Consider the following 11059-nt stretch of genomic DNA (forward strand, 5'->3'; position numbering starts at 1 on the left):
GAGACAAACAGAATCATATTTCTTATGAACTCAATCTGGTCATGTGACCCAACACACATCGTTACATAGAGAATCCACCTGGCATAGTCTGATCAAATGGACTTTCTCAAACTCCACACCTAGTGTGCTGACTAGCTAGACAGCTTCTGAGGACAATAACGTCTAAGAAAGCACTACACTGAGTCTTGAAATGCAGGCTGCATGTGATATCAAGTGACAGAACTGAAACTGGACTCACCTCTCCGGTTCATGGGCCGGACCCGAATCGCCACCTTCACGTTGGAGTCGTTCAAATTAGCGTCGCCCATGATGTATATCGATATATCCACGAGAAGACGTATTATAAAACGACTGACAGCTACGAGTTCATAAAATAAAACTCATCTAGATATGCCTGTCACAGGAGTCCCGGATAATCTGTGATATCTGAAGCGTGTCGTGTCCAAAAATGGCCAGCATCGTCCTTACTGGGTGGTTTTTCTGCGTTTTGAGCGGCACAGTAAAGACATTGTCGCTTTTAATAACATAAAAGAAAAGTTTAGCGGAATGTCTTGACAGCTGGAGATTTAGCTGGATCAAAAACAAGAGTCGAGAGCAAAGCCAACTCCCTCCTGGATCCCTGTCACACTCACACTGGGTCAAACTGCAAATATCAAGACTTTTGTCCGGCAGGAAACCGAATAACTAAGAAGTAAGCAGGGTTTAAATAATTCATGCCTGGCTGTGAGTGTCTACCTACCGCATTTTGCATTTATAAAAAACAAATATATCCCTTCAGGTGTTTTAATCCAGAAAACACTTCAGAACTGCCGGTTTAATCGCATTTATATCTGGGTAAAGTGCAATGTTTATCCAAAAATATATCAAACAAATAAGACAATATTCGCAATGCACAGGCCTACTAGATGTTAGGCTGTTAAATGCACTTTTACATCAACAAAATAGCAAACTACACGGTTTTAGACAGAAATAGCATTAATGTAAATGTCAACGACTGAGAAAAATCTTAAAAATCCTAATCTGGCAGTTATCTGATCGCGAATTGTTGAAATGGTAGGAGATCCCACCGCATCTGATGCGTATTTGTTGAATTTTGATTTCTTTTCAGGCTGGGTCCAACTTCACGAGCTGATTAAAAACAACGGTGCTGCTCTACATTCCCATCCAGCTCGGCAAATCTTCTGGGTTAATATCCAACATGACGGAGACAAGACTAGCAAAATGAGCGAATCCGGGAAAATGAAGATTGGACTGATTTAAGGACTCCAGCGTGGATGTTACGGTCGTTATAAACAGCCGCTTTATTCCATGACTGAGCAGCGTTAAGCCCGTGATGTTAACGGTGATCTATGACGCCCAGCGGAAGTACATCTTTCAAAGTAAAAGTCCTTGAAATAATAACACAAATAAAATGATTAATGAAGTGATTTCATACATTCGCTAAGAATTATTATTATTATTATTATTAATAATTAATCATCAAATCACCAGTCATACAATAACAATACTACTACTAATAATAATTATTATTATAGCAGTAGCAGTCGTAATAAGCTTTTTTATTATTATTATTACATGTATATTTCTCGAGTCAGAACAGCTGATCTCCTGGAACAACCTTTCAACCTCCGACGAGGAAGAGCTGATAATGTTTGGAAGTTCATGCCATTGTGGTGAGGTCAGATATATTTCGGTAGTTTCCCCATTTAAGTCCACCTTTTTCTTCGTTTACAGACATTTTAATATCCTATCCATATAAAGTTGGACGTTCCGAATGTTCACATAAACTCATAAAACACACAAAGCTTTGGAAAGAGAGAAGGTGCTTTAATATTATTTATTTTGAGGAGAAAATACTGCCAACATACTTTTACTGGCAGCACAAATAAATGCGACACCTGCTGGTCGTGTTTAGCACACTGAATCACACGTCCCATACAAATAAAACATATTAAAATAAAACTTATTTATAAATAGACTTATTTATTTTATATCGTATGTATAAATAATTTTGTCAGTGTCATTATTCAGGTGTTTTTTTTTTTCTTTAATGTGCTTTCAGTTAAACGAGACTTACAGTTAAAAGTATAGTACACAAAAAAAAACTACAACAGCAATAGAAACAATAACCGTAGTTAAAAAGAACATTAAACAATGTCAAAATCCATAGCTAAAAACTGAAAATTAGCCTAAAGAAATAGATGAGAATCTAAGAAATAATAAAAGATAGAAAGGAAGAATATATTACTCAATTTGAAAAATAAATAAAGTAAAGAGTCTGTGTTCTGTGCTGTCGATGACCGTTTCTAGATTAGGCCATGTAATAATGTGATATCCCACTAGAGGATGCTGAGTTCTCAAATAAAACCACCCAAATGTATTTTCATGAGACCAAAAGGATGCAATGACAAATTCTGAAATGTAATAACACTAACTTAATTTTAAAATTATGATTCCCTTATATTTAATGTATTTTGTATTTGTCCTGAGAAGCAAACAGAATTATTACACTGTCAAAAAGCGCCAAATAAGTTTGATCAAGACTTATAACTAAGTTAGTTTGAAGCTGAGTCACTTTTCTTGTACAATCACACCCACTGCACTTACATGAGTAAGTCGTCTGTAACTGAAATGTCACGGTCCACCCTATACATAAAGGTTGAAAATAGGAACAATAATTGCAGATGAAGGAGTACCTGTACTGAAAGTTTAATTTGTTCTTCAAGTAAAAGAAAAAAGTTGTACGCACATGTCTGCTCAAGAACAAAGAGTCACAATATGGAGAAAACCCAACACAATTAATACAGCTGTCTATGGTAATAAGAGTAGAAATATAAATACAAGTTGACGTTTGCTGATTGTATCATTTATTTGGAGTTGCCGCAATAGTGCAACTATTGGAAAACACCCTATTAAAGTCTAAATTAGCTTTAGATCGGCTTACCGAACAAATCACTTTCATTAATCACAATGTAAGCAAAATTCCACAATGAAATTGAATCCTAGTGGTTTTTCAGGATCTATGACTTAATCATTTCAGTCTGGGTACATACAGTGCACTTTGAAGCTTGGTAATTTAGTGTAAATGTTAGAGCGTGAGGGGTCTGACGGGGCCTGAGAGGGAACTCCTGTGATCTGTGTGGCTCCGAAAGAAGGGGCCTTCCAGGGGAAAGGGCATCTGCTTTGAATCCCACCACGCAGGCCGCCTCCACCCCACTGTTATGCTTTCGCCTCCTCCAGACCTGAGTTACTATTAGATCAGTAAACCACATCCACTTCAGACCAATATTAATGAGCTCCTTTCCATTGCATTACTATGGGTAAATATTTGTTTGTTGTGTAAGGCTAAAGCAAACCCCTAATCGTAATTTCAGAAATAAACTATATGTGGTGGTAACAAATGTCACTACTCAATGGAGGTGATACAGTTCCAGTACCTTGCCATTAAACCAGATGTGCTAACTATGAGACTCTAACAGCTAATAGAAGATTATCTTATTTAGCAAGGTTCTTTTCTAACAGCTGCTCTCCATAAAACTGATGCCAGTTTTAGAGGCCCTTTCATTCATATCGCAAACTCTGAAATTGAGTTTACGTTGCAAAAAACAGTTGCTTTCTGATACTTGTGTGTGCACTTCGGGCAAGTATTAAACTTTGGCACACAAATCTTCCACATCTGAAATCTCAAATTATGTGGCTTTTTTGTTAACAAGAACTGTGCTATTTCTTTTCTGCAGCGTTCAGACGAGGGTTATTTACGATGGCCGAGAGAGCTCAACGCGCTGCAACTTCAGAAAACACATGCAAATAGAAAAAGCACAAGCAAATCAAGAAAACATCTTCATCAATTTGACAACACACGCGCTTGCAAATGCTCACAACACAACCAAACAAAGAAATGCGCTGCAAATAAAATTCTTTATTTGGTTGTGTTGTGAGCATTTGCAGCGTGTGTGTTGTTTTCTTGATTTGCAGGTGTTTTTTTTATATTTGCAGCACGTTGATACTATAACTAAAACCTTAAAAAAATAACCTTTAACAGAAAATAAAATATTAGTAAAGAACTTTTCAGCAAGCTGCCAAAACAACATTTCATTTTCACTTAGTTTCATTTGATGTATTAAAATAACAAACTGAAACAAAACAAAAAATTATAATAAAAACAAAATTAAAGACTAAATAAAATCCATTAAAAAGCCGAATAAAATGTAAAAAATAGAACTAAATTACTAAATAAATTTAAAACTAAATATACAAAAATTAAATATATACAAAATTAATTCAAACTATTAATAAAAATTAATAAGAGCTATTAATATACATTACTTCAAATAAATTATATTTATAGTATATATATATATATATATATATAATATTAATAATAACAATAATAATACACTGGAGTAATGACCGCTGACAATTAAGCTCTGCCATCACAGGAGTAAATTAATTCGAAAATACATTAAAATACAAAACCGGTATTGTAAATTGTGATTATACTGTTTTACTGTATTTTTGATCAAATAAAGTGGCTAGATTTTCATGGACAAGAAACACATTTTATTGAGAAAACGTCAATTCTAGTTTGTTTTTGCATATTGCAAGCAAGCTATTCACTCAACTTGTTTTCCTAACATTGTTTTTCCACACATTAAATGCTGCTCGGCCATGATGATGATTTGACTCCTAACATCTTGATTAGATAAACCAACAACTGTCACTAACAAACACGCGTAAACACCCGCAATGGGAACTTTATGTCTTTTCCTCAGCTTAATTCATCTTTATTAAGACGGGCGATAAGGGACAGTATTGCATGTAGGCGAAGGTCTTCTGGATTACTGGCTCCAAGGCGGTTTATCGTGGGGGTTCGTTAAGATGACACGATTAAGATAATTGTTCCGGCAGCTAATCAGACGGAAGCGTGGCAGGCAGAGGGTTCGATTTCAGGGATGACACTTATCTTTACAGAGAGGGTTCAGAGGGGGTAGGTGGCATGGGTAATCAATTAACTGTTCCCAAGTTTAGAGAGGTGCTGTCTTATGAATGGTCCTGTCCACAACATTACTGAGAGGAGAAGATCTAACGCAGAACATCTGACAACAAGAGCAATGCTCTCAAATTAGAGTTTAATTACTTTTCATACTTTAATGATTATTTCGAAACGTGACTGTTTGTGCTATTGACATAAACATAATTAACTTTGTACCTTTTTTGGCATGCAAAAACCAGGCCTGGAATCACAGGAAGCATGAATCATAAGCCTGGGAAGGTGAAAGCAGAGGTAAAGAGGTGGAAATGTACATCAGCAGTTTTTCAGGCAGAAACTCAAAATGAAATGCGGTCTCCTGCCCTTCTTGCCCCGTAGAGAATGCAGTTGGAGCTGTGCTGCTTCATGTGGTAGATGACTCATACTGTGCGAGAGCAGGATTAGTAGATTGGAAATGGGTTTCCGGAAAATCGGAGGTGAGCAACCATCTTCTCTCGCTCAGCACGACGTTGGGTTTCATTTCTCAGCTTTGTCTTCTATAAAGTTTTTTTTTTCTCCCCTTTATTTTGTGTGGTCATATTATAACCTAAAAAAACAAAAGAGACGTCAATGTCAGGGAGATCACAAAAATATATAAGATAAGATATATAAGATGAGATAAATATGGTCACACTTTAGTTTTGGGACTAATTCTCACAATTAACTAACGATTAACTATGACTTTTGCCTCAATAAAATCCCAATTTGCTGTTTACTAATTAGTTATTATGGTAATTGTTAAGTTTAGGTTCATGATAATGCAAAATAAGGCATTGATATGTGCTAATAAACTAATAGACAGACAATATGCTAGTAACATGCATGCTAATAAGCAACTAGTTAATAGAGAATTGGTCCCGAAGGTGTTACCATAAATATACTCTATTAAAATGAGTTTTTTTATTGACATCTATGATAAACCAACATGGATAGAATTTTTCTATTACATAAAATATTTGACAAGGTTCTTTTAAATTCTTAAAATGTCCTTCTCACTAAGAAAAAAAATAAAAACTGTTCTTTGGGGAACCAAAAATACCAGTAGCCCCTCACTGCAGAACAAAGATCCAGGGGGTGGAGATTGGTAGGTTTAGGGGTGGGGATGGGTGGGTTTAGGGATCAGGGGGTGGAGACGGGTAGGTTTAGGTAAATGTAAGGTGGGAGGAGTTGGATCTAGATCCAACCACACCGCCTGGATCTTGTGTTCTGCAGTGAGGACCATCTCAAAAATACCACCATACTGGAATCTAAAAGTAAATGATACATTTAGTCTCGGTCATTTTAGCATTGATTCCAAAGATACAAAGCAAAAGGCATAAGGATTAGGTCACAAACTTATTGGGAATATATTTCAGTCAAACCGCACCAGAGATCTTTTTTAAAAAAAAACACCTTTTCAGGGTTTATAAGAAAAGGCAGCTTTTCAGGGGTTCTCGGTTCACTTGTTTTGTTCACACCAAGGTTCAGATGGAATCGTTTATGCTTATTTAAATGAACAACAGTTCGTTTTATTCGAACCAAACCTGCCAAGTGTAAAGACTCCCTAAGAGTGTATAGATTACTAGTTGATGCATGATTAGCCATATGGGTGAATCTCACAGAAAATATCAAAAAGTCTCTGTATCAAAAAAAAAAAAAATTGTATTTATATAATATGTATAATTACGATTAATCCCACCTAGCATTAAAGTTTTTAAATGTACTTTGAATGTGAAATTATGGCAATATAAATCTTCAATTTAATATATAAACAACATAAAGACAGTATATTTAATATTTGTTTAATGGCATCATTTTTATGACTGAAGGCGAGTATCTCTGATACCAATACTACTGATGTCTCTAGTAAGTTGTTCTTTTTTTCCTAATATTTCGCAATTGACTACAGCCATTCAACATTACAGTATAATTTGGAGCTGTCAAATTTAACACACACACACTTTTTTTTTCTGGTGACATTTCTTTGGTTGACCCATTTATCTGTTATGCATTTGCAATTTTACAAATGCAATTCTATACATACTTTTACTTTAATGTGTTGATCACATTATCCATCAGTATTTCATTATGAAATAGCAACTAAGGTTTGTTTTTCATGAATTTTAGAACACAGCCGTTGCAAACATATGAAGCTCTCAGTGGTGCAGGTGTATTGCTGTGTTTTTATGGTCCTTTCTAATGAGTCCTGTGGCAGAATATTGTTTCACATTATGCAGGACTCTGTCAAGTCAAATGAATTGAGCGTGTTTATGAGGTGGGGTCATTGCCTATGACAAAGAACCTCATCTGGGCCTTTAACATATGCAAAATGACTCGAATTAGATTTTGGGTGATGTAAGCTCTACTAAAATCAGCGAATAGCCCTCTGGGTCCTTTTCATATTCTGGCGATATTGAAAGAGGTGATGGAGAGGTTATGGTGTGGTTTGATATTTGGCTCATTATAAGAGTTGGTTTACTATCAAACTTAGTCAACAGCTAGTTTTGTTATTCCAATGCCAAATAAAGATCATATTTATCAGAAGTTTTTTAATAAATTCACTATTCCCATGAATATCTGAACCCTTACAGTAAGTTCATTATCATATAATTTTAAACAGATAACTGAGTGGATTCTACAATGTCAAATGTTCCGTTTAATATTTATTTTTCAAAACATTTTTTGCCAAACATTCTAAATGTTTTGAGGTTGAATAATAATAGACTGTTTCAACCATGTTGTCACGGAACGGCGAGGGAAGCGCCGTGAAAAGACGGAGTCTGGGTCCAAATGCAGGTAAGGCGCTCTTTAATTTCAAAACAAAAAGCCAACACGGCAAAAAACAAAGCAGAAAAGGAATTGGATACGAACGGCAACGCAGTGCATGTATCCCAGACCAGAGCAGACACTAGAAACAAAATACATTTACCATGTACACCAAATAACAATTAATGCAACCAGGCAGAGTGGTGGGAGAGGGGAGACTATATAGTCTGTGGCAATGGGGAACAGCTGCAAGTGTAATGAGTGTAATAGTTGAATGATGTGGCAGGTGTGTGTGGTTTGTGACAGCTGTGTGGAGTTTAGGGAGATAGAGTCCGGGAGGACGGGAGATGGTGACCTCCGGTGGTGACAGGAAGAACTGCAGGACCCAGACTCATGACAGGACCCCTCCTTTAAGGAACGGCTTCCAGACGTTCCACCAAAAACCCCAAAAGTCTGGAGGGAGGTGGAACAGGGGGAGGGATGGCGGGCCAGGCCCGTGTAGCGGAAAAAGGCCTGGAGACAGAGGTAGACATGGGCGCCAGGATGGTGCTGGCCGAGCAGGAGGCCAGGGCGGATCTGGTGGATTCTTCCTGTCCTGGTGACAGGAAGAACTGCAGGGCCCAGACTCATGACACATGTGGTCAAAAAGACGATGTTAAAAAAATCTATACTATTACGTTTAGAGGGGAATAATGTCAGAAAAAAAAAAATCTGAAAATGAACAGAATATATAAAAAAAAGAAACACATACAGTGAATAAAGTGTTAATTTCAAAAAAGTAATTTAAAGAGTATTTTATTATTATTTATAAACATTTTACAAATAATAAAAAAATGTGGCAAAAATATATATATTTTTAATCCGTTAATTTCTCTATTTACAAACTAAATCTATTAAATAACTTGCCCAAGTTCAGTGTCCTCGTAATTATATCATTGTAAGTCATGGGGACACAAAGCACAAATGGCACAGTTTCCTGAGAATTACTCAAAAGCAGATGAGGTATCAAATCCCATAATAGCCGCATGTTTGTTGAGAGTAGTCTGGAAATTCACTTTTCTCTTGGACTTGAAACAAAGCCAGCTCACCACCTTTCCTTCAGCAGTTTATCAGGAATATCTCCCCTTGACCAGGTGCACAGAGCAATAGGGCAGCTCTCTCCATCAGCCGAGTTCAAACCTCAAACTGCCTTTCTTGTGAATCACTGCAGTGATAAAGAAATCCCATTAAGCGTTTGCCAGTTTGCACACCCCATCAATCTCACTTGTAGCAATGAGGAAGCCAAAGTGTGTGAGAGGCAAGTGAATCATAGTTGGACACAGGTTGTTTAAAACCTACTGAATTTTCCCTTAAAAAGTCAGAAAGGAACACCAAAAACTCTTCGCATTAGCTCTGAATTTTATTCTTCTAATGAACTAAAACATATTCAAATATTCTGAGAGTAGCGATTGATAGAAAATAGCAAGAACACCCAGAATGTCCTCTACCTGCAGCTGTGAGATCATCGTCAAGCTGCAACAGGCAATGATAAGACGCCGTTGACATCTCATTGATTCAGCCTCGTCTCATTGATTTGACTCTGTCACGTGCGTCACAGAAAGGGACAGGAACCTTTGGATCTGTCTGCATCTTTTGGCTCCTGCTGGCCCACTGGAGAGAAAGAATAATGACAAGATAATAATAAAGAAATAGTTCACCCTAAAATCTAAATTTGCTGAAAATTTACTTACTCTTAGGTTATCCAAATGTAGATGTTTGTTTCTTCATCGGATTTGGAGAAATGTAGCATTACATCACTTGCTCACCAATGGATCCTCTGCATTGAATGGATGCCGTCAGAATGATAGCCCATACAGCTGATAAAAACATTACAATAATCCACAAGTAATCCACACGACTTCAGTCCATCAGTTAACGTCTTGTAAAGCACAAAGCTGCGTGTTTGTAAGAAACAAATCCATCACAATGTTTTTTGCTTCTAGCTGAAATATGAGTCTTCTATCCGTAATATTGCTTTCTAATATTGGATTTTGATCTGAAAAGACAACTGAGGATGGACTTTTTCAATGGAGGAAGTTAGGGCCGCTGCTGGCCAAATGGGTGCCCTAAGCAGAACTGTATTGTTGTGCCCCTCCCCCAAATATTATGGATGTAAAAAAATAAAATAAAAACACCTATAGGGGGTCAAAATAGGACTTCAATAAAAATATAAAAGTAAATAAATTGTAATTAAATCGTATTATTTACAAATGACAATTGTAGCTGGCTATAATTTTATTAATACAGTTGTCTAATTGATTTAATAGTCTCAAGCATTCAAAAATCATGCAAAAGAAAATTAAGCAGTTTTACTATGATAAAACCATGGTTAATTTTTGTAAGGGTTATGATGTCCACGTGTTTTTGTTGAAGAAATTATAGAGGCTGTAGCATTTCTATTGTAAAAAGGTGGCCAAAAATGAAAGATTAAGTTGATATTTGAAATGGCCTAAATATTTGGTCAATATTAAACAAGGTCTTGATGTTTAGAGTTTTTATGTATAGAACGATAAGTTTTTTTTTTTTTTTCCCAGCAACTGGGACGGTGCCCCCCTGGGAGTTGTTGCTAGACGCAAACTGCGTACTCTGCATCATCTATAAAAACCAAGCCAAATGAGTTTATGTGAGTGCTAAAAATGAATTCTGGGAAACTCATATTGCTAGAGTTCAGACTGTATGGTGCTTGTCAGTCATGCACAAGTCAGAGCAGCACAGCAGTAGAGAAAACACTGTGATCTGTCCAGTGACGTCTATGAGCATGTGACTGAACCACCACTGTCACGCAGAGATTTATTTTGGGATTCAAATGTATGCACAACTGAAGGTTAAATTACAAAAAAAAAAACACACTACCATAGTTATGAAAGTCGCATTATTGCCAAGGATCTAAGAAAGAACTTTTTCAAAAAGAGAGAGATGTGCACCTGTGTGTATTTACATACCTATAGTTTGGGGACAAAACTGTCCCCAGAACTTAATTAAATCCAACAAAAGTTCCCCAGAAGGATTGTTAAACTTGAAATCACCTACATTGTGGAAACCAGTCACCATAAGGACAATATAGCTTAATAAACATGCTAAATAATAGCTTCATGAAAATCGAAAAATTCTGAAAAGTTTGTGAGAGTTAAGCTAGGTTCAAGGTTAAAGAAAATAAAATCTTAGAAAATATAATACATAAATTAGTACAGTTGAGCCCCCTTTTTGACCAATCTGATAGACGCTCTGTGTTTTGTAGGGAAAGCT

General features: G+C 36.4%; 1 protein-coding gene across 3 annotated transcripts in view; it reads right to left on the reverse strand.

Annotated features, from left to right (window-relative positions):
* kif13ba (kinesin family member 13Ba) overlaps positions 1 to 1344 on the reverse strand; it is a 48854-nt gene extending 47510 nt beyond the window's left edge. For all 3 annotated transcript variants that reach the window (XM_079443646.1, XM_079443645.1, XM_079443644.1), the window contains exon 1: positions 239 to 1344. In XM_079443646.1, coding sequence (XP_079299772.1) covers positions 239 to 308 — 70 coding nt within the window. In that variant the 5' untranslated portion in view covers positions 309 to 1344. The remainder of the gene's footprint in view (positions 1 to 238) is intronic.
* Positions 1345 to 11059: the final 9715 nt, after the last annotated feature.

The sequence above is a fragment of the Barbus barbus genome (genome assembly GCF_936440315.1).
Source record: "Barbus barbus genome assembly, chromosome: 20".
NCBI lineage: Eukaryota > Metazoa > Chordata > Actinopteri > Cypriniformes > Cyprinidae > Barbus > Barbus barbus.